We start from the raw sequence: 24,561 nt of genomic DNA, 5'->3' as shown, positions 1-24,561 counted from the left end.
CACTTGTCATTGAAGAAGGAACAGTGCATTCTCTCTCTCTCTCTCTCTCCCTCTCTGGGCTTCTGCCTGCTGCCCTGTGGTGTTCATTACTCCTCTATAGCCCAACATAAACACATAAGTTACCCTGGACTATACAGACAACACCAGAGACACCTGGACTATACAGACAACACCAGAGACACCTGGACTATACAGACAACACCACAGACACCTGGACTATACAGACAACACCACAGACACCTGGACTACACAGACAACACCACAGACACCTGGACTTTACAGACAACACCACAGACACCTGGACTACACAGACACAGCCACAGACACCTGGACTACACAGACACAGCCACAGACACCTGGACTACACAGACACAGACACCTGGACTACACAGACACCTGGACTACACAGACACAGACACCTGGACTACACAGACACAGACACCTGGACTACACAGACAACACCAGACACCTGGACTACACAGACACAGCCACAGACACCTGGACTACACAGACACAGACACCTGGACTACACAGACAACACCAGACACCTGGACTACACAGACACAGCCACAGACACCTGGACTATACAGACACCACCACAGACACCTGGACTTTACAGACAACACCACAGACACCTGGACTTTACAGACAACACCACAGACACCTGGACTACACAGACACAGACACCTGGACTATACAGACACCACCACAGACACCTGGACTATACAGACACCACCACAGACACCTGGACTATACAGACAACACCACAAACACCTGGACTATACAGACACCACCAGAGACACCTGGACTTTACAGACAACACCACAGACACCTGGACTACACAGACACAGACACCTGGACTATACAGACACCACCACAGACACCTGGACTATACAGACAACACCACAGACACCTGGACTATACAGACAACACCACAGACACCTGGACTACACAGACACAGACACCTGGACTATACAGACACCACCACAGACACCTGGACTATACAGACAACACCACAGACACCTGGACTACACAGACAACACCACAGACACCTGGACTATACAGACACCACCACAGACACCTGGACTACACAGACACCACCACAGACACCTGGACTACACAGACACCACCACAGACACACACACGCCTGGGTGATGAAATCGACCCTGCTACTAGCACTTCATAAGGTTGTGCGGAGAGCGGACCAGCCTATATCTCACCAATGGTGCAGTTTGTAGTGATTTTCCTTCGCTTTGGATTGTGCCGTAATAACTCCAGCTCTCGCTTCGTAGGCTCCCACGTCGAATATTTCTCCCCTACACCTGGTCACAAAGACAGAGACATCGTTGACACATTGACGAAACCATCCATATCTTCATCCTGATCCTTGATAAAGGTAGCCTGGTCTCAGATCTGTTTGTGCTGTCCTGCCAACTCCTATGGTAATTGTCACACCGGTGACCATAAGAGTTGGCAAATAGATCTGGGACCAGGCTATGATGGAGATCTATTGCAGGGATTATTAACTAGATTTGGCCCGTGGGACAATTTTTTCTTGAGCGAATGGTTGGGGCCAGAACATAATGAACAAAAATAATGGAGACTGCAGACTGACCCCCCCAAACTGCCCAAACAGATAGAATATTTGACTAAAACAATAATTTCAAACCTTGAACATTTGTATACGATCATGTGTCTATTATGAGTTGGAATATTTTGGAAACAGATTTAAAAAAATTAAAATCAGTTGGAGCTGATTTGCTGGTGTTTTCACAGTAATTGTTTTTACTACCCAAGGGCCACCAGTGGGGAAACAATGGTCTATTGAGACCAAAACATTGGTACAAAGATCAATTAAATCTGTGGAGCATGAAGAGTTATTTTCCAACCTGAACCGAAGGAAAGTCCAGTGGCCTCAGCTATACCTCAGGGCTTCATTCCAGGTCCAGAAGTACTACTCACATTGTATATTAACCATACTGCTTCCTGAGTGAACAACTGGAAGCTACACTTTTATGCTGATGACAGCGTGCCAGTATTTCCACTGCAGTCATTTATAGGTGGTTGCTGTGCCACGACAAAATCATTGATGCCACGACCCAAAAATATGGATCATGAAAAAACAATATTTCTGCTAAGGGCGACTTTGATGATGCTAAAACAGCCCACATTTACTTTTCCTCTGCAAACAAAACTAGTAATGAATAGAAAACATATTCTACTCTGGGATAGTCAGATTTATCTAGTTACCTAGTCGGCTTGTTGTTGCATGCTCTATGCCAGAGAAATATTACTCTCGAGGCACATTCAAGTTGAGTGACATTGAGAGGGAAACATGTAGTGTGACAAGCAGTCAATGACCAAGTCTTGAAATCGCAGGGAAAACAGCAGTTGATGGCTTTGTTTATTTAATTTGTTTAACTCGGCAAGTCAGTTAAGAACAAATTCTTATTTTCAATGACGGCCTAGGAACAGTGGGTTAACTGCCTGTTCAGGGGCAGAACGACAGACTTTTACATTGTCAGCTCGGGGATTTGATCCAGCAACTTTTCGGTTACTAGTCCAACGGCCTAACCACTACCTGCCGCCCCAGAGGATCCCAGCTTTCCATTCCTAACTTTATTTATTTCTCAACTCTTAAATATGTGCGAAATGGATCTTTTTAAACCCAGCGTTTTTAGCAATACTATGATTAAGAATGTTAGCGCTCCTCAATTTGCTGCGAGTGCATAGAGGAGAGTGGGGTTAAATGTAACACGGATCATCTAACTTGGGATAAAACACCACCCTACCTCACAATCATTTCTTCAAATGTAATGACCGTTTCATGGTGACATGAAGTGGTTTCTGTGAGAGGTACAGGCAGTGTCACACAAGATGGCGGTTTACCCCCCGTTACCCTAACAGGTAGGCTACATTATATTCACTTTGTTTCATTCACCAATAGGATCCTAACTAGATAAAAGATTACATTTGGGATCTAGCTAACGATTAGCCCAATAGGGAAAACGCAGATCGCCAACCCCATGCTTCAGCCTATGTATTTATAGTCACTACGCTGCATCAGTTGGGCTACAGGTGATAATGCTGATCGCTAATAGCATTCCTGTTAATATGTACCATGTAAAGGCTATATACCTGCCATGGTCCAATTTGTTAAAATCATTTAAACAAATAATTGTACCAATACATGACCAAAAGTATACGGACACCTGCTCGTTGAACATCTCATTCCAAAATCATGGGCATTACTATGGAGTTGGTCACCCCTTTGCTGCTATAACAGCCTCCACTCTTCTGGGAAGGCTTTCTGCTGGGACTTGCTTCCATTCAGCCACAAGAGCATTAGTGAGGTCACGCACTGATGTTGGGCGATTAAGGCTTGGCTCGCAGTCGCCGTTTCAATTTATCCCAAAGGTGTTCGATGGCCTTGAGGTCAGGGCTCTGTGCAGGCCAGTCAAGTTCTTCCACACTGATCTCAACAAACTATTTCTGTATGGACCCCGCTTTGTGCACGGGGGCATTGTCATGCTGAATCAGGAAAAGGCCTTCCCCAAACTCTTGACACAAAGTTGGAAGCACAGAATCGTCAAGAATGTAATTGTATACTGTAGCATTAAGATTTCCCTTCACTGGAACTAAGGGGCCTAGCCCGAACCATGAAAAACAGCCATAGACCATCATTCCTCCTCCACCAAACGTTATAGTTGGCACTACGCATTTGGGTAGGTAGCATTCTCCTTGCATCCACCAAACCTAGATTTGTCCGTCAGACTTCCAGATGGTGAAGCCAATGCTTGGCATTGCGTATGGTGATCTTAGGCTTGTGTGAGGCTGCTCAGCCATGGAAACCCATTTCATGAAACTCCCGACGAACAGTTGTCCTAACGTTGCTTCCAGAGGCAGTTTGGAACTCGGTAGTGAGGGTTGCAACCAGACGATTTTTACGCACTACACGCTTTTGCACTCAGCGGTCCCGTTCTGTGAGCTTGCGTGGCTTACCACTTCGCGGCTGAGCCAGTGTTGCTCCTAGACGTTTCCACTTCACAATAACAGCACTTACAGTTGACCAGGGCAACTCTAGCAGGGCAGAAACGTGACAAACTAATTATTGGAAAGGTGGCATCCTATTATGGTGAAAGTCACTGAGCTCTTAAGTAAGGCCATTCTACTGCCAATGTTTGTCTATGGAGATTGCATGGCTGTGTGCTCGATTTTAAACACCTGTCAGCAACGGGTGTGACTGAAATAGCCGAATGCACTAATTTGAAGGGGTGTCCAGATACTTTTGTATTGTATATATAGTGTGTGTGAATGCAGCTGCCACTACTTTAAAATCACTGGATGCAGTTTATCATAGCTCCACACATTGTGATCTGGATCAGAAAGTGGATAAATAAATAAAGGTTAAAATACATGAAGGAATAAATCAATTATTGACTGGGGGAGGGAGATAAAACAGACACAGAAAAGTAGCGTTGTCTGAGCTGCTGGAGACCAGCAACACTGTACCTTGCAATTTCCAGGCTTTCCTCTGTTCTTCTTTGGCAATCTGTTCCATCTCTTTGTCGTATATGTAGTCTTGGCACACAAAACAATATATTCCACCATATAATAAGTCTATTGCTGGAAGGGAGAGAGAAAGAAGGAATACAAAACCATTAGAACTAGATATTTCCTACAGAACAACAGCTTGTTGCACGTCTAACCTCATCATTGATGTGGCCAGCGTGACGACAAGCACTTTCTGTGTGTTCCACTCCTCTATTGACTTGAGCCTTGTGTCGTGCCATGTCATTGCTGCTTGCATTGGAGAATTAGAGAACTATCACGTAGGGAAGGTGTGTGTGTGTCACAGAGTATGTTTTTTTTTGTGGGACTGTGTGTCCATCACATCTACCTCCCCTGCTCTTTCCACTAGCCTATGTTCTCCAACACCATGGTAACAATACCTGGGTTCTTCTGTTGCCGTGACAACCTATTTATTCCTAGGTTGCACCTCTGTCACTAAGCATCATGCCACTGTTATGAACGTTCTCAAGCCCTCTGCTGGCGGGCGCCATAGTGGTGCCATAAAGTGGTGCCATAGTGGTGCCATAAAGTCGTGATAGCGTCCGCTCAGAAAGACTGGGGTTAACTACTATTCCATCTAAATTACACTATAGTGCCTGGAAATACGATGACATTGCTAAAGTAGTCAAATATTTAGTAGGAAACTACTTTGCCAGCATTATCATGTCGTCAAAATTACTTTAACCAGATGGCAACGTTGTCATTAGGGGCGGCAGGTAGCCTAGTGGTGGCAGGTAGCCTAGTGGTTAGAGCGTTGGGCCAGTAACCAGCAGGTAGCCTAGTGGTTAGAGCGTTGGGCCAGTAACCAGCAGGTAGCCTAGTGGTTAGAGCGTTGGGCCAGTAACCAGCAGGTAGCCTAGTGGTTAGAGCGTTGGGCCAGTAACCAGCAGGTAGCCTAGTGGTTAGAGCGTTGGGCCAGTAACCAGCAGGTAGCCTAGTGGTTAGAGCGTTGGGCCAGTAACCAGCAGGTAGCCTAGTGGTTAGAGCGTTGGGCCAGTAACCAGCAGGTAGCCTAGTGGTTAGAGCGTTGGGCCAGTAACCAGCAGGTAGCCTTGTGGTTAGAGCGTTGGGCCAGTAACCAGCAGGTAGCCTAGTGGTTAGAGCGTTGGGCCAGTAACCAGCAGGTAGCCTAGTGGTTAGAGCGTTGGGCCAGTAACCAGCAGGTAGCCTAGTGGTTAGAGAGTTGGGCCAGTAACCAGCAGGTAGCCTAGTGGTTAGAGCGTTGGGCCAGTAACCAGCAGGTAGCCTAGTGGTTAGAGGGTTGGGCCAGTAACCAGCAGGTAGCCTAGTGGTTAGAGCGTTGGGCCAGTAACCAGCAGGTAGTCTAGTGGTTAGAGCGTTGACCCAGTAACCAGCAGGTAGCCTAGTGGTTAGAGCGTTGGGCCAGTAACCAGCAGGTAGCCTAGTGGTTAGAGCGTTGGGCCAGTAACCAGCAGGTAGCCTTGTGGTTAGAGCGTTGGGCCAGTAACCAGCAGGTAGCCTAGTGGTTAGAGCGTTGGGCCAGTAACCAGCAGGTAGCCTAGTGGTTAGAGCGTTAGGCCAGTAACCAGCAGGTAGCCTAGTGGTTAGAGAGTTGGGCCAGTAACCAGCAGGTAGCCTAGTGGTTAGAGCGTTGGGCCAGTAACCAGCAGGTAGTCTAGTGGTTAGAGCGTTGACCCAGTAACCAGCAGGTAGCCTAGTGGTTAGAGCGTTGGGCCAGTAACTGGATTGCTGGATCGAATCCCCGAGCTGACAAGGTAAACATCTGTCGTTCTGCCCCTGAACAAGACAGTTAACCCACTGTTCGCCGGTAGGCCGTCATTTAAATAAGAATATATTCTTAACTGACTTGCCAAGTTAAATAAAGGTTGAATAAAAATAAATTAGCTAGAAAAGCGTGTAAAAAATAACTAGCAATGAAAACATTAGCCAGCTAAAATCCGGTGGCCTCCCCTCAATCTTAGCTAGCTAACGTTATACTGCGTCTAAATTCATTCTGGCAACATCTAAATGATGACGAAAAGGTTATTTTACTGATTATTTGCCTCCTATTAAATGTCATAGTATTTCCAAGCCACTGTAATGCACTTCATCGGCGCGTTGAGAAGAATGCTCAGCCGGGCATCAGTCCAAAACAAACGTTCAAAACAATATTGTGAGGAAACATGCAACTCATGGACAGCCAAATAGAACCCCTGCACATTTTGGATACTAATAGGTTTGTCTCGGAACTAGGAGGATCCAGGAGAGTGAAAAGGGACAATTGATGGATAGGCCTAAACAATTATACAGAAAATGTAAATGGGGCGTTGTGTGTGTGTGTGTGTCCATAAGAGGAGAGAGCTAGAAGAAGCTCATCATCTCTGTGTCCAATGGCAACAGGCATGCACTGAGAAAGGCCTTGACTGATGTGGTAACCATGGAACCAGAGAAAAGGAGAGAGAGTTCTGTGTACAACACCACAGAGGAAGTTAAAAATAAATCTGGCAGACACACAGAGGAGGAGGAGGATGAAGGAAGTGAAGGAATCCAGAGGAACAGCTGGGAGTCAGGGGTTCATTTGATTAATGGTACAATGCACAGTGAGTGAGAGTGTGCTACTGTGGAAAGCCCTGACCTAATTAACACTGTGGTGGGAGTCTGGGGGGCTGGGGTAGGGCGTGATGATGACAGGAGCGACCGACACGGCTCAGTGTATTTGTGTGTGTGTGTGTGTGGGTGGGTGTCAGCGTGTGTGTTTAGATCAAAACCTTACTGTAACACCCCACTGAACAACTGACAAGGCTCAGTGTGTGTGTGTGTGTGTGTGCGTGTGTGTGTATAGATCAAAACCTTACTGTGACACCCCACTGAACGACCGACACGGCTCAGTGTGTGTGTGTGTGTGTGTGTATAGATCAAAACCTTACTGTGACACCCCACTGAACGACCGACACACGACTCAGTGTGTGTGTATAGATCAAAACCTTACTGTGACCCCCCCCCCCAGAAGAACCATTAACCTCTATCACACCCTAACAGATTACCTTAGCATTACCACCCTCTCATTCATCTGTCACCATTCTCCTCAGACAATATCACAGCCCGGCAATTACATCCTTTTACTTATCTGTACTGTATATAGACCCATAATTACATAGAAATATAATCAAATGGAAATTCCAATGGATCTGTGATATTTCTACGCCAGCGTCCCAAACGGCACCCCGTTTCCTTCACAGTGCACTACTTCTTACCAGAGCCCTGTGGACCCCGGTCAAGTGTAGTGCACTAAATAGGAGACTTAGACTTGGATAATTACCATGTAAGAATCACAGGGTCATTCATACTCTATGTGGTTGAGGATTAAACATGTCTAGCCCTCCCACAGAGCTGACAGGGGAACAGACAGGCTTAGAGAATGACATTTGTCTGCCTGAGACTAAGTACTGGCTCCCCGTAGAACGTTAATGCTACGGAGAAGGACGGGTTCTGCTCAATGTCTCTGAAGAGGACAGTTCTCTCAGGCAGAGAGAGGCCTGAATCTGCCTGTGTCTTTGTGTGTGTGTGTGTGTGTGTGGGGGGGGAGAGATAATGGACATAAGCTAGCACGTGCACATTTTACCTAGATTGTGTCGTTTGTTTTTGGCGTGCTCGTGGATGTGTTTCTTGGTGAAGCAGCCGAAGAAGACGCAGGAGAGACAGGAGTGGAGCCGGTTCAGGTGGGCGCCGCACATGTGACAGATACATGATTTGGCCTGCAGGGGGCGAGAGAGACAAAGAGGGGCGATAGAAGGATGGAAGGGAAGGTGACGAGAGAGGGGAGAGGAAAGGGAGGGGATGGAGAGAGAGAGAAGGGGTTGAGAGAGAGTCAGAATTAAAAAGGAATATACATTGATATCTGAGCATTGAAGAAAAAGATGTCATCGTAGCCTGCACTCAAATAGAAAATGGATGTTACGTGTGGTTAGGTTTTTCATATTCAAACATAGGTGGCGTGTCCATAAGGCTTGGGGGAAGCTTTCCTTAAAGTCAATTGAATTGCCAATATTATATAGCCCATTGAGCCTAATACTTTCTATACAGAAATACATGTCATACTTCAAAATTAGCAACTATAGCATGATTTGGCGTCAGAGGATCATTAGCTTATTTTTAAAAAAAAACATTTAAAATATATTGCCTACAGTCAGTCGGAAGGAAAGGCAGCACGTGCAATTTGGGCAGATTAATGTTTGGTTGTGACTGTCTGTGAAAAGTAGAGGCCAAGCCAGGCATATTGTAATATTTCAAAATACAATCACAGGAAAACATTGTTCAGAAAGCAAATGGTTATTGCTGTAGAGAGAAGACAATTACAATACTAATGTATTTTCATTGTCATTAGGGGGAGGTTCAGTGTTACTTAAAAAGTTTGTTTTTGGACAATAATGTCCTCCTCCAGTTTAGATGGACGTCATATTGTCCTTGTGTCTCCCCTTCTGGTAACCTGTTATATGAACAACGTTGGTTTTATTGATCTGTGTCTGTCAGCAGAGTGGGCTACCTTGGAATTCAACATATTAAAAAAGATTCTGCTAGCGTCTCCAGTCATATAAAGTGTAGTAGAAATGAATGTGTTTATGAAAAGGCCACATTTTTCTCATGCAAAGAATGAAGAAGTGTATCTGATAGTCTAGGTCTACTCTACCCTATACGGGCCCAGTCATGCACTGAACACTCTTTATCCATACACTAGGTCTACTCTACCCTGTACTGGCTCAGTCATGCACTGAACACTCTTTATCCATACACTAGTTCTACTCTACCCTGTACGGGCTCAGTCATGCACTGAACACTCTTTATCCATACACTAGTTCTACTCTACCCTGTACTGGCCCAGTCATGCACTGAACACTCTTTATCCATACACTAGGTCTACTCTACCCTGTACGGGCTCAGTCATGCACTGAACACTCTTTATCCATACACTAGGTCTACTCTACCCTGTACTGGCTCAGTCATGCACTGAACACTCTTTATCCATACACTAGTTCTACTCTACCCTGTACGGGCTCAGTCATGCACTGAACACTCTTTATCCATACACTAGGTCTACTCTACCCTGTACGGGCTCAGTCATGCACTGAACACTCTTTATCCATACACTAGGTCTACTCTACCCTGTACGGGCCCAGTCATGCACTGAACACTCTTTATCCATACACTAGGTCTACTCTACCCTGTACCGGCTCAGTCATGCACTGAACACTCTTTATCCATACACTAGGTCTACTCTACCCTGTACGGGCTCAGTCATGCACTGAACACTCTTTATCCATACACTAGTTCTACTCTACCCTGTACTGGCTCAGTCATGCACTGAACACTCTTTATCCATACACTAGGTCTACTCTACCCTATACGGGCTCAGTCATGCACTGAACACTCTTTATCCATACACTAGGTCTACTCTAACCTGTACGGGCTCAGTCATGCACTGAACACTCTTTATCCATACACTAGGTCTACTCTACCCTGTACGGGCTCAGTCATGCACTGAACACTCTTTATCCATACACTAGGTCTACTCTACCCCGTACGGACTCAGTCATGCACTGAACACTCTTTATCCATACACTAGGTCTACTCTACCCTGTACGGGCTCAGTCATGCACTGAACACTCTTTATCCATACACTAGTTCTACTCTACCCTGTACCGGCTCAGTCATGCACTGAACACTCTTTATCCATACACTAGGTCTACTCTACCCTGTACGGACTCAGTCATGCACTGAACACTCTTTATCCATACACTAGGTCTACTCTACCCTGTACCGGCTCAGTCATGCACTGAACACTCTTTATCCATACACTAGGTCTACTCTACCCTGTACGGGCTCAGTCATGCACTGAACACTCTTTATCCATACACTAGGTCTACTCTACCCTGTACGGGCTCAGTCATGCACTGAACACTCTTTATCCATACACTAGGTCTACTCTACCCTGTACCGGCTCAGTCATGCACTGAACACTCTTTATCCATACACTAGGTCTACTCTACCCTGTACCGGCTCAGTCATGCACTGAACACTCTTTATCCATACACTAGGTCTACTCTACCCTGTACGGGCTCAGTCATGCACTGAACACTCTTTATCCATACACTAGGTCTACTCTACCCTGTACGGGCTCAGTCATGCACTGAACACTCTATCCATACACTAGGTCTACTCTACCCTGTACCGGCTCAGTCATGCACTGAACACTCTTTATCCATACACTAGGTCTACTCTACCCTGTACCGGCTCAGTCATGCACTGAACACTCTTTATCCATACACTAGGTCTACTCTACCCTGTACCGGCTCAGTCATGCACTGAACACTCTTTATCCATACACTAGGTCTACTCTACCCTGTACCGGCTCAGTCATGCACTGAACACTCTTTATCCATACACTAGGTCTACTCTACCCTATACGGGCTCAGTCATGCACTGAACACTCTTTATCCATACACTAGTTCTACTCTACCCTGTACCGGCTCAGTCATGCACTGAACACTCTTTATCCATACACTAGGTCTACTCTACCCTGTACGGACTCAGTCATGCACTGAACACTCTTTATCCATACACTAGGTCTACTCTACCCTGTACGGACTCAGTCATGCACTGAACACTCTTTATCCATACACTAGTTTACCTATTTTATTAGCTTAAATTACTATCCAATCTACTCATCACATTACGAATAGTAGATTATCGTACATACATTTGCACATGTGATGATTCATGGAATGCTTCATTATAAGGGTGCATTTTTATGGTGGAAATTAGCTTCCCCAAAGTTGAAACTCATGCGGTGCCTATCTATGCCTGGTAGGCTACACCAGTTGTAAAGGGGGGGGTACATGTCACTGTACGCTCTTAAATAGCGGTTGTTTTTGAGCCAGCCAGGTAGGTGGCTCCTGTAGTAAAACGCTGTGCTTAATATTAGGACAGTTGATGAATAAATAACAGTAGGCCTATAGAAAGCTGAATGGATCCTCTTTTTAACAGGCCATCAAAACTCTGTTCTCACGTCATTTGAACAGCCTATAGAAACGTTGTGCAACATGAGCTCATGGGTTCTCATGAGCTCATGTTTGATTTGATGTGTTTGATTTGATTCTGGATTACATTTATGTCAGAGTGATTAGAGGGACAACAGAACGCTAGGTACCAGGCCACTAGCGACTGGCAGATAGCAAGTTTGGTAGGCTACTACTCATCAGAGAGAAGCTTTGGAAAAGCCTAGTTACCATAACTAAACGTTTATGTGTAATTTGACTGTGGTCATGACGGTAATACAGTCACCGTAACAGCCCTAAGATGAAGGCAGACAGAGTAGTGATGGTTGGGCCTTTTGAGAAACCCCATGTGGTCAGATATATAAAAGCAGACATTCTGCTTGTCCACACAGCACACCATGCTCCATGCTCCTGATTGGATTCATGCATGGTGAGAGAAAGCATCTTTGACACACTGACAGCAGCTGGAGTGTGTGAGTGTGACGCAGTGCCTCAGAGAGAGGGATTTATAGAACCATTAGAATGCCTGGTCTTTAGTGGACCTGCCACACTGAGCTCTGCAGGGCCTGAGGCCACAGGGAGAGGAGGGGGACGTGGTGAAGTGAGGGGGCGTTGTGTGTGTGTAAGTGAATGTGTGAGTGAGTGAGAGCTAGCGAGCGACACAGACAGAGACAAAGAGAGAGGCGGAGAGAGAGAGAGAGAGAGAGAGAGAGAGAGAGGAGAAAGGAGAGAGAGGCGGAGAGAGAGAGAGAGAGAGAGAGACAGGGAGAGAGAGACGGAGAGAGAGAGGAGAGAGAGACCGACGGAGACGGAGAGGGAGACGGAGAGAGAGACAGGGAGAGACAGGGAGAGCGAGAGAGGGAGAAAGGAGAGAGAGAGGAGAGAGAGACCAACGGAGACGGAGAGAGAGACGGAGAGAGAGACAGGGAGAGAGGGAGAAAGGAGAGAGAGAGGAGAGAGAGACCGACGGAGACGGAGAGAGAGACGGAGACGTGTTAGAGTAGAGATGTACGAATAAATATTCTAGAGTTTTCTCTAGCAGCAGAGAGAAAACATGGGAGGGAAAGAGAAAAGGGGAGAGAAAGGCATCAACTGAGGAAGGACAGAGAGAGGAGCCAGACATACGAGACACATCCCTGATGCTGCTCTGATGACCGAAGACAGTCCCATAGCCCTGATTCTGCCCTGATGACTGAAGACAGTCCCATAGCCCTGATGCTGCTCTGACTGAAGACAGTCCCATAGCCCTGATTCTGCTCTGACTGAAGACAGTCCCATAGCCCTGATGCTGCTCTGATGACCAAATACAGTCCCATAGCCCTTATTCTGCTCTGATGACCGAACACAGTCCCATAGCCCTGATACTGCTCTGATGACCGAAGACAGTCCCATAGCCCTGATTCTGCTCTGATGACCGAAGACAGTCCCATAGCCCTGATTCTGCTCTGATGACCGAAGACAGTCCCATAGCCCTGATTCTGCTCTGATGACCGAAGACAGTCCCATAGCCCTGATTCTGCTCTGATGACTGAAGACAGTCCCATAGCCCTGATTCTGCTCTGATGACCGAAGACAGTCCCATAGCCCTGATTCTGCTCTGATGACCGAAGACAGTCCCATAGCCCTGATTCTGCTCTGATGACCGAAGACAGTCCCATAGCCCTGATTCTGCTCTGATGACCGAAGACAGTCCCATAGCCCTGATGCTGCTCTGATGACCGAAGACAGTCCCATAGCCCTGATGCTGCTCTGATGACCAAAGACAGTCCCATAGCCCTGATGCTGCTCTGATGACCGAAGACAGTCCCATAGCCCTGATGCTGCTCTGATGACCGAAGACAGTCCCATAGCCCTGATGCTGCTCTGATGACCGAAGACAGTCCCATAGCCCTGATGCTGCACTGATGACCAAAGACAGTCCCATAGCCCTGATTCTGCTCTGATGACCGAAGACAGTCCCATAGCCCTGATGCTGCACTGATGACCAAAGACAGTCCCATAGCCCTGATGCTGCTCTGATGACCGAAGACAGTCCCATAGCCCTGATGCTGCACTGATGACCAAAGACAGTCCCATAGCCCTGATGCTGCTCTGATGACCGAAGACAGTCCCATAGCCCTGATGCTGCTCTGATGACCGAAGACAGTCCCATAGCCCTGATGCTCCTCTGATGACCGAAGACAGTCCTATAGCCCTGATGCTGCTCTGATGACCGAAGACAGTCCCATAGCCCTGATGCTCCTCTGATGACCGAAGACAGTCCCATAGCCCTGATGCTGCTCTGATGACCGAAGACAGTCCCATAGCCCTGATGCTGCACTGATGACCAAAGACAGTCCCATAGCCCTGATGCTGCTCTGACTGAAGACAGTCCCATTGCCCTGATGACCAAAGACAGTCCCATAGCCCTGATGCTGCTCTGACTGAAGACAGTCCCATAGCCCTGATGCTGCTATGACTGAAGACAGTCCTATAGCCCTGATGCTGCTCTGACTGAAGACAGTCCTATAGCCCTGATGCTGCTCTGACTGAAGACAGTCCTATAGCCCTGATGCTGCTCTGACTGAAGACAGTCCTATAGCCCTGCTGCTGCTCTGACTGAAAACAGTCCTATAGCCCTGATGCTGCTCTGATGACCGAAGACAGTCCCATAGCCCTGATGCTGCTCTGATGACCGAAGACAGTCCCATAGCCCTGATGCTGCTCTGATGACCGAAGACAGTCCCATAGCCCTGATGCTGCACTGATGACCGAAGACAGTCCCATAGTCCTGATGCTGCACTGATGACCAAAGACAGTCCCATAGCCCTGATGCTGCTCTGACTGAAGACAGTCCCATTGCCCTGATGACCAAAGACAGTCCTATAGCCCTGATGCTGCTCTGACTGAAGACAGTCCTATAGCCCTGCTGCTGCTCTGACTGAAGACAGTCCTATAGCCCTGCCTGAAGCTGATGGGACTGACAAAACAACCATATGGAGGAGCTCTGTACTGTGTTGTAGTGATGAATACAGGAGAGGGATGGAGAGAAAGGAGGGATGGAGAGAAAGGAGAGATGGAGAGAAAGGAGGGATGGAGAGAAAGGAGAGATGGAGAGAAAGGAGAGATGGAGAGAAAGGGGGGATGGAGAGAAAGGGGGGATGGAGAGAAAGGAGGGATGGAGAGAAAGGAGAGATGGAGAGAAAGGAGAGATGGAGAGAAATGAGGGATGGAGAGAAAGGAGGGATGGAGAAATGAGAGAGAGACAGCAGAGAGAGTGGGAGAGATGGAGAGAGGGATGGAGAAATGAGAGACAGCAGAGAGAGTGGGAGAGAGAGGAAAGATGGACAGAGGCGAGATGAGGGGGAGAGAGGAGAGAGTCAAAGACAGAGCGACAGAAAGGAGAGGTGAGAAAAAGAGCTCTAATAAAAGCCATCAGGAAACAGGCGTCACTACGTCACCTGCTGGGCAGAGGGAGGGAGAGGGGGAGGAAAGAAAGGTGGAATAGAGCAGGAGAAACATTAAAGACTATCTGCAGTTTAGTGTCCATTTCAACCATGTTTCTAGAAATGTGAGTAAGAGATAGTAAGAACACAGTAACCACTGACATGACGCTCACTGACACACACACACACACACACACCAAGGTATTAGGCCAAGAGCAAAGAACACCACACAAAAGGTAGGCTACAGTCACCTGACGAACAGCAACACAATAAAACAACCCGACACCATTACGACAGCATGGAGAACCATTGTAAAGGGGTCATAAAAGATCCAGTCGTTCTCAGTTTCACTTCCTCCACATTATATCACTATGAAACACAGACTCCAACCCTGTTCCTGGAGAGTTACAGTCCAGTAGGTTTTAACTCCAACCCTGTTCCTGGATAGTTACAGTCCAGTAGGTTTTAACTCCAACCCTGTTCCTGTAGAGTTACAGTCCAGTAGGTTTTAACTCCAGCCCTGTTCCTGGAGAGTTACAGTCCAGTAGGTTTTAACTCCAGCCCTGTTCCTGGAGAGTTACAGTCCAGTAGGTTTTAACTCCATCCCTGTTCCTGGAGAGTTACAGTCCAGTAGGTTTTAACTCCAACCCTGTTCCTGGAGAGTTACAGTCCAGTAGGTTTTAACTCCAGCCCTGTTCCTGGAGAGTTACAGTCCAGTAGGTTTTAACTCCAACCCTGTTCCTGGAGAGTTACAGTCCAGTAGGTTTTAACTCCAACCCTGTTCCTGGAGAGTTACAGTCCCGTAGGTTTTAACTCCAGCCCTGTTCCTGGAGAGTTACAGTCCAGTAGATTTTAACTCCAACCCTGTTCCTGGAGAGTTACAGTCCAGTAGGTTTTAACTCCAACCCTGTTCCTGGATAGTTACAGTCCAGTAGGTTTTAACTCCAACCCTGTTCCTGTAGAGTTACAGTCCAGTAGGTTTTAACTCCAGCCCTGTTCCTGGAGAGTTACAGTCCAGTAGGTTTTAACTCCAGCCCTGTTCCTGGAGAGTTACAGTCCAGTAGGTTTTAACTCCATCCCTGTTCCTGGAGAGTTACAGTCCAGTAGGTTAACTCCAACCCTGTTCCTGGAGAGTTACAGTCCAGTAGGTTTTAACTCCAGCCCTGTTCCTGGAGAGTTACAGTCCAGTAGGTTTTAACTCCAACCCTGTTCCTGGAGAGTTACAGTCCAGTAGGTTTTAACTCCAACCCTGTTCCTGGAGAGTTACAGTCCCGTAGGTTTTAACTCCAGCCCTGTTCCTGGAGAGTTACAGTCCAGTAGATTTTAACTCCAACCCTGTTCCTGGAGAGTTACAGTCCAGTAGGTTAACTCCAACCCTGTTCCTGGAGAGTTACAGTCCTGTAGGTTTTAACTCCAATCCTGTTCCTGGAGAGTTACAGTCCAGTAGGTTTTAACTCCAACCCTGTTCCTGGAGAGTTACAGTCCAGTAGGTTTTAACTCCAATCCTGTTCCTGGAGAGTTACAGTCCAGTAGGTTTTAACTCCAATCCTGTTCCTGGAGAGTTACAGTGCTGTAGGTTTTATCTCCAACCCTGTTCCTGGAGAGTTACAGTCCCGTAGGTTTTAACTCCAGCCCTGTTCCTGGAGAGTTACAGTCCAGTAGGTTTTAACTCCAGCCCTGTTCCTGGAGAGTTACAGTCCAGTAGGTTTTAACTCCAGCCCTGTTCCTGGAGAGTTACAGTCCAGTAGGTTTTAACTCCAGCCCTGTTCCTGGAGAGTTACAGTCCAGTAGGTTTTAACTCCAGCCCTGTTCCTGGAGAGTTACAGTCCAGTAGGTTTTAACTCCAGCCCTGTTCCTGGAGAGTTACAGTCCAGTAGGTTTTAACTCCAGCCCTGTTCCTGGAGAGTTACAGTCCAGTAGGTTTTAACTCCAGCCCTGTTCCTGGAGAGTTACAGTCCAGTAGGTTTTAACTCCAGCCCTGTTCCTGTAGAGTTACAGTCCAGTAGGTTTTAACTCCAACCCTGTTCCTGGAGAGTTACAGTCCAGTAGGTTTTAACTCCAGCCCTGGCACCCAGTGATCTGCCTGTCACTGGAGTCAGTGTTTCCCAAAGATATATGTTCTTACTTGTGAGGGAGCAAAGCATTGTGAAGCAACATCCAGTGATGCAAACAACATTCAAGCAAAACCAACAACGGCTCCAATTTGTGTGAGGTGGGGAGCCATAGCTAGACCGCTAAATGACTACGTTCTAGCAGGGGAAACAAGCTGCCTCCTCAATGCCACATTGGCAGACAGATAGAAAGGCAGTAAATGCATTGACATTACATTGTGGCCTGTCTCTGAGTCATGAGTCTGTTTCTCACAGTGACTGATTCCTTGTGTTCCCTCTCCTAACCATGGTGAAAGAGCTGCAGCGTGCAGTTCTGGCCAGCAGGGGGAGTGTCAGGGAAATGTCTGATTTTCCTACCATGTCATCTCCACAGAGCCCAGAGTAATGCTGCCGGCAGGCTGCAGCCACTAAACATTCATCATAGAAGGACCAGATACACTGTGAGAGAAGACGAGGCTATTGTCCACCTACACAGTTATGACTGCCACAGTGGTGATATAAGATTGCAGTTATATCATCATATCACTGAAATAGGACACACACACATCTATGTTGTTGCACGGCCTTAGGAGCCCGGGGAGGATTGATGATGGTGCAGTAAACTGGACATTCAGGGCCACATACACTAAGCTCTGTTTTCATTCAGTCTGGAGTGGGCGGGGCTTATCACACTGGGATAATGGGATCAATTGGAGGGGGGCGGGGTCTATTAGTGACAGGCGAAGGAGAATCACATTCAGACTGGAGCCTGATAACACAGACAGGCTAGTCAGGGCCCTCCAACCTTGTTCCTGGAGAGCTACCCTAATGTATGGTTAACGCCAACCCTGTTCCCGGAGAGCTATCCTCCTGTAGGTTAACGCCAACCATGTTCCCGGAGAGCTATCCTCCTGTAGGTTAACGCCAACCATGTTCCCGGAGAGCTATCCTCCTGTAGGTTAACGCCAACCATGTTCCTGGAGACCTATCCTCCTGTAGGTTAATGCCAACCCTGTATCTGGAGACCTATCCTCCTGTAGGTTAATGCCAACCCTGTTCCCGGAGAGCTATCCTCCTGTAGGTTTTAACGCCAACCATGTTCCTGGAGAGCTATCCTCCTGTAGGTCAACTCCAACCATGTTCCCGGAGAGCTACCCTCCTGTAGGTTAACGCCAACCCTGTTCCCGGAGAGCTATCCTCCTGTAGGTCAACTCCAACCATGTTCCTGGAGAGCTATCCTCCTGTAGGTTTTAACGCCATCCATGTTCCTGGAGACCTATCCTCCTGTAGGTTAATGCCAACCCTGTATCTGGAGACCTATCCTCCTGTAGGTTAATGCCAACCCTGTTCCCGGAGAGCTATCCTCCTGTAGGTTTTAACGCCAACCATGTTCCTGGAGAGCTATCCTCCTGTAGGTCAACTCCAACCATGTTCCCGGAGAGCTACCCTCCTGTAGGTTAACGCCAACCCTGTTCCCGGAGAGCTATCCTCCTGTAGGTCAACTCCAACCATGTTCCTGGAGAGCTATCCTCCTGTAGGTTTTAACGCCAACCATGTTCCTGGAGAGCTATCCTCCTGTAGGTCAACTCCAACCATGTTCCTGGAGACCTATCCTCCTGTAGGTCAACTCCAACCATGTTCCTGGAGAGCTATCCTCCTGTAGGTCAACTCCAACCATGTTCCTGGAGAGCTATCCTCCTGTAGGTCAACTCCAACCATGTTCCTGGAGAGCTATCCTCCTGTAGGTCAACTCCAACCATGTTCCTGGAGACCTATCCTCCTGTAGGTCAACTCCAACCATGTTCCTGGAGAGCTATCCTCCTGTAGGTCAACTCCAACCATGTTCCTGGAGAGCTATCCTCCTGTAGGTCAACTCCAACCATGTTCCTGGAGAGCTATCCTCCTGTAGGTCAACTCCAACCATGTTCCTGGAGAGCTATCCTCCTGTAGGTCAACTCCAACCATGTTCCCGGAGAGCTACCCTCCTGTAGGTTAACGCCAACCCTGTTCCCGGAGAGCTATCCTCCTGTAGGTTAACGCCAACCCTGTTCCCGGAGACCTATCCTCCTGTAGGTTTTAACGCCAACCATGTTCCTGGAGAGCTATCCTCCTGTAGGTCAACTCCAACCATGTTCCTGGAGAGCTATCCTCCTGTAGGTCAACTCCAACCATGTTCCCGGAGAGCTACCCTCCTGTAGGTTAACGCCAACCCTGTTCCCGGAGAGCTATCCTCCTGTAGGTTAACGCCAACCATGTTCCTGGAGAGCTATCCTCCTGTAGGTCAACTCCAACCATGTTCCTGGAGAGCTATCCTCCTGTAGGTTAACGCCAACCCTGTATCTGGAGAGCTATCCTCCTGTAGGTTAATGCCAACCCTGTATCTGGAGAGCTATCCTCCTGTAGGTTTTAACGCCAACCATGTTCCTGGAGAGCTATCCTCCTGTAGGTCAACTCCAACCATGTTCCTGGAGAGCTATCCTCCTGTAGGTTAATGCCAACCCTGTATCTGGAGAGCTATCCTCCTGTAGGTTTTAACGCCAACCATGTTCCTGGAGACCTATCCTCCTGTAGGTCAACTCCAACCATGTTCCTGGAGAGCTATCCTCCTGTAGGTCAACTCCAACCATGTTCCTGGAGACCTATCCTCCTGTAGGTCAACTCCAACCATGTTCCTGGAGAGCTATCCTCCTGTAGGTTAACTCCAACCTTGTTCCTGGAGAGCTACAACCCTGTAGGTTATACATCCAACTTGATTCAGTTTATCAACCAGCTAATTATTTGAATCAGGTGTGCTAGATTAGAATTTCAGTGAAAACCTACTGGACTGTAACTCTACAGGAACAGGGTTGGAGTTAAAACCTACTGGACTGTAACTCTCCAGGAACAGGGCTGGAGTTAAAACCTACTGGACTGTAACTCTCCAGGAACAGGGTTGGAGTTAAAACCTACTGGACTGTAACTCTCCAGGAACAGGGTTGGAGTTAAAACCTACTGGACTGTAACTCTCCAGGAACAGGGTTGGAGTTAAAACCTACAGGACTGTAACTCTCCAGGAACAGGGTTGGAGTTTTTTAAAGTATTTTTATTTCACCTTTATTTAACCAGGTAGGCCAGTTGAGAACACCTTTATTTAACCAGGTAGGCCAGTTGAGAACACCTTTATTTAACCAGGTAGGCTAGTTGAGAACACCTTTATTTAACCAGGTATGCTAGTTGAGAACAAGTTCTCATTTACAACTGCGACCTGGCCACGATAAAGCATAGCAATTTGACACATTCAACAACACAGAGTTACACATGGAATAAACAAAACAGTCAATAATACAGTAGAACAAAAGAAAACAAAAAGTCTATATACAGTGAGTGCAAATGAGGTAAGATAAGGGAGTTAAGGCAATAAATGGGCCATGGTGGCGAAGTAATTACAATATAGCAATTAAACACTGGAATGGTAGATGTGCAGAAGATGAATGTGCAAGTAGAGATACTGGGGTGCAAAGGAGCAAGATAAATAAATAAATACAGTATGGGGATGAGGAAGGTAGATAGATGGGCTGTTTACAGATGGGCTATGTACAGGTGCAGTGATCTGTGAGCTGCTCTGACAGCTGGTGCTTAAAGCTAGTGAGGGAGATGTGAGTCTCCAGCTTCAGAGATTTTGCAGTTCGTTGCAGTCATTGGCAGCAGAGAACTGGAAGGAAAGACGACCAAAGGAGGAATTGGCTTTGGGGGTGAGATATACCTGCTGGAGTGCATGCTAAGAGTGGGTGCTGCTATGGTGACCAGTGAGCTGAGATAAGGCGGGGCTTTACCTAGCAGAGACTTGTAGATAACCTGAAGCCAGTGGGTTTGGCGACGAGTATGAAGCGAGGGCCAACCAACGAGAGCGTACAGGTCGCAATGGTGGGTAGTGTATGGGGCTTTGGTGACAAAACAGATGGCAGTGATAGACTGCATCCAGTTTGTTGAGTAGAGTGTTGGAGGCTATTTTAAAGATGACATCGCCGAAGTCGAGGATCGGCAGGATGGTCCGTTTTACGAGGGTATGTTTGGCAGCATGAGTGAAAGATGCTTTGTGCGATATAGGAAGCCGATTCTAGATTCAATTTTGGATTGGAGATGCTTAATGTGAGTCTGGAAGGAGAGTTTACAGTCTAACCCAGCTATTTGTAGTTGTCCACGTATTCTAAGTCAGAGCCGTCCAGAGTAGTGATGCTGGACGGGCGAGCAGGTGTGGACAGTGATCGGTTGAATAGCATGCATTTAGATTTAGAAATAGGTCCGTTATGCTCTGGTTTGAATCACGTTGTTCGAACTGGCGAGAGATTTCCAAGCTAAAGATTAGCTGATGACCGCTAGCAATGATTTGCTGACTGATAGCTGGTAGGTAGTTAGCTGGCTAGCTTCAGTTGAGGGATTCCAGATCCGAAGTAAATAGAAATACTTTAGAAAATATTTTTTCACACGACAGGACAATGAATCCAACACGACGCCATGTTGGATTCGGATGTTAAAATTTACTGGACTGTAACTCTCCAGGAACAGGGTTGGAGTTAACCTACTGGACTGTAACTCTCCAGGAACAGGGTTCAGAGCAAGAGATGGAGAGTAGAATGAGGCTGAAAGGCAGACGTTAGATGTAGGCTTATATGAACGAGAGAGCGAGAAAGAAGCAGAAAGATGAGAGAAAAAGAAAGGAGAAAGAGAGAGAGGAAGGATGCAGGAAGTGTGATTGTGATCATAATTAGACAGACAAGGCAGGCTAGTGCTCTAAAGACAGTCCCTCCTACACCTCATTATCATTAGCTCTCTGCTCCAGACCCTCCCCCTCAGCTCTTCAAGAGAGATGCTGCTGTTGATGCCTTCCTGCACCCCTCCTAACTTTCTGCATTGCACCAGAGCTCCAGTCAAAACAGCTACCACTCAACGTTGCAACCGCACCCCCCTGCACCCCAACCCTAAGGCCCTCTTCCCTGGGTAAAAATCCATTCCTACCCCCCCACACACACTCGTTCCCATGCAGCCTGCCAGCCAGACCCTGTACTATTCCTCAGTGTCAGCAGTAACCCTCCCTTCAACTTCCTGAGGCTTTTAATGTCCTATTAGATCGGCAAAGGAAGAGAAACTGTTGGGAGTGGGGAGACAGGCGAGGCAGGGGGAGACAGGCGGGGCAGGGGGAGACAGGCGGGGCAGGGGGAGACAGGCGGGGCAGGGGGAGAGAGACTGTTGGGAGAGGGGGAGACAGGCGGGGCAAAGGAAGAGAGACTGTTGGGAGAGGGGGAGACAGGCGGGGCAAAGGAAGAGAGACTGTTGGGAGAGGGGGAGACAGGCGGGGCAGGGGGAGAGAGGCGAGGCAAAGGAAGAGAGACTGTTGGTAGTGGGGGGGACAGGCGAGGCAAAGGAAGGGAGACTGTTTGTTGGGGCGAGACAGGCGGGGCAAGGGTGAGAGAGACAGGCGGGGCAAGGGTGAGAGAGACAGGTGGGGAAAGGGGAGACAGGCGGGGCAAGGGGAGACAGGCGGGGCAAGGGGAGACAGGCGGGGCAAGGGTGAGAGAGATAGGCGGGGCAAGGGTGAGAGAGACAGGCGGGGCAAGGGGAGACAGGCGGGGCAAGGGGAGACAGGCGGGGCAAGGGGAGACAGGCGGGGCAAGGGTGAGAGATAGGCGGGGCAAGGGTGAGAGAGACAGGCGGGGCAAGGGGAGACAGGCAGGGCAAGGGTGAGAGAGATAGGCGGGGCAAGGGTGAGAGAGATAGGCAGGGCAAGGGTGAGAGAGACAGGTGGGGAAAGGGGAGACAGGCGGGGCAAGGGGAGACAGGCGGGGCAAGGGGAGACAGGCGGGGCAAGGGGAGACAGGCGGGGCAAGGGGAGACAGGCGGGGCAAGGGGAGACAGGCGGGGCAAGGGGAGAGACTGTGGGAGAGCAGCAGGGCCCACAGCTAGTGAACAGGGGGGTAGAAGCAGACCATGAGAGCAGTGACTCACCACACACTGTTTCACATGCAATAAGCCGCTCTGCCGGAGATGGACACACACACGGGCGTGCACGTACACACACACCATCATAAATAGACTCCCTGACACGCACAGCCTTACAGACATTTACTCTCTTGTCCTCTCCTCTCGGTTTCTATATTTAATAGTGGTGAGGTTGAGGAGGAAGAGGGGGTGGATGCTGATGCTCCAGTGCTGTTCTGACTGACCCCCTGAGGGTTCAAGCCAGGGCTGTGTCAGGTGACGTCTCCCCTCCCTCGCTCTACTTTCCCCTTGACTGACTAACGCCTAGCCTGTCGGCCCCAGGCTCACTGAGCAGCACGAGACAGAGAAGCATCGCCGAAGACGTGTGGCATAGACTAACCATCTCTACCATTACACTGTACTACACCCCTACTACCGTCCAGTTCCTCTGCTGTCTGAACCTGCCACACACCTTTAACAGGCCCCATGTAGACACACCTTCCAGCCAACCTCACCCTGTGGAAGCAGGAGAGACATGAAACAGAATGGTGCGAGTACCCACGCGATGCAGCGTGTTCTCTCTTAGCAGCAGCAGCATCACAGAGCTGAGCTGAGCATGGAGACAAGCTGCTTTGATGCTACCATGATCAAATGGTGTTTGGTGATGTTATGCTGCTGTTCAGACGTGATGTGTGTATGCATGTGTGTACATGTGTGTGTGTGATGAAGGGTGTATATTCAGTATTCAGACCCCTTGTATTTCTTCACATTGTATTGTGTTACAAAGTGGGACTAAAATAGATTTGTCATGTTTTGTCAACAACAACACACACAATACTCTTATGTCAAAGTGTGAAAAACTCAGCTGACAGTGACCGACTTATCAAGAGGAAAACTGATGCAGAGCCACATTCAGAAAGGTCACCTTGTGTATGATTCTATTCTAACTCTGAACAGTAAGTGGAGGTCTTGACTGAGTTCCTACACAAGGGTCCCATCCCTGGTCTAGTTAAGAATGATGCCCTACATTATGTATTAAAACACCCAGACATCTCAAAGATACACTTGTCCTTCTGAACTGAGCTGCAGGACAGGAATGAAACCGCTCAGGGATGTTACCACCGGCAGGTAGCCTAGCGGTTAGAGCGTTGGACTAGTAACCGGAAGGTTGCAAGATCAAATCCCCGAGCTGACAAGGTAAAAATCTGTTGTTCTTAACTGACTTGGTAAAATAAAAATAAGTGAAGCCATTGAGGATTTTAAAACAGCGTTCAATGGCTGTGATGGGAGAAAACTGAGGATGGATCAACACAATAATGACCTAAATCACCGTGAAAAGAACACAAATGTACTAAATAATAACAAAACATGCATACTGTATGCAATACTGCAAAAAACATGGCAAATGAATATAATTTTTGGGCTAAATGCAAAGCCAACAAGACATCACTGAGGAGATGATCTGCCTCCTTATTGTCAAGCATGGGGGTGGCTGCATCGTGGTAT

The 24,561-nt window shown here is 47.9% G+C and overlaps 1 protein-coding gene across 2 annotated transcripts in view; it reads right to left on the bottom strand.

Moving 5' to 3' along the window:
* LOC110519293 (ubiquitin carboxyl-terminal hydrolase 22-like) overlaps nucleotides 1–24,561 on the bottom strand; it is a 73,939-nt gene that overhangs the window by 26,342 nt on the left and 23,036 nt on the right. For both annotated transcript variants that reach the window (XM_036939139.1, XM_036939140.1), the window contains 3 exons: nucleotides 8,156–8,288; nucleotides 4,513–4,626; nucleotides 1,221–1,322 (listed from right to left, as the gene is read on the bottom strand). In XM_036939139.1, coding sequence (XP_036795034.1) covers nucleotides 1,221–1,322; nucleotides 4,513–4,626; nucleotides 8,156–8,288 — 349 coding nt within the window. The remainder of the gene's footprint in view (nucleotides 1–1,220; nucleotides 1,323–4,512; nucleotides 4,627–8,155; nucleotides 8,289–24,561) is intronic.

Source organism: Oncorhynchus mykiss, chromosome 12 (genome assembly GCF_013265735.2).
Source record: "Oncorhynchus mykiss isolate Arlee chromosome 12, USDA_OmykA_1.1, whole genome shotgun sequence".
In the NCBI taxonomy this organism is placed as follows: Eukaryota; Metazoa; Chordata; class Actinopteri; order Salmoniformes; family Salmonidae; genus Oncorhynchus; species Oncorhynchus mykiss.
This window is presented reverse-complemented; position numbering and strand designations above follow the sequence as displayed.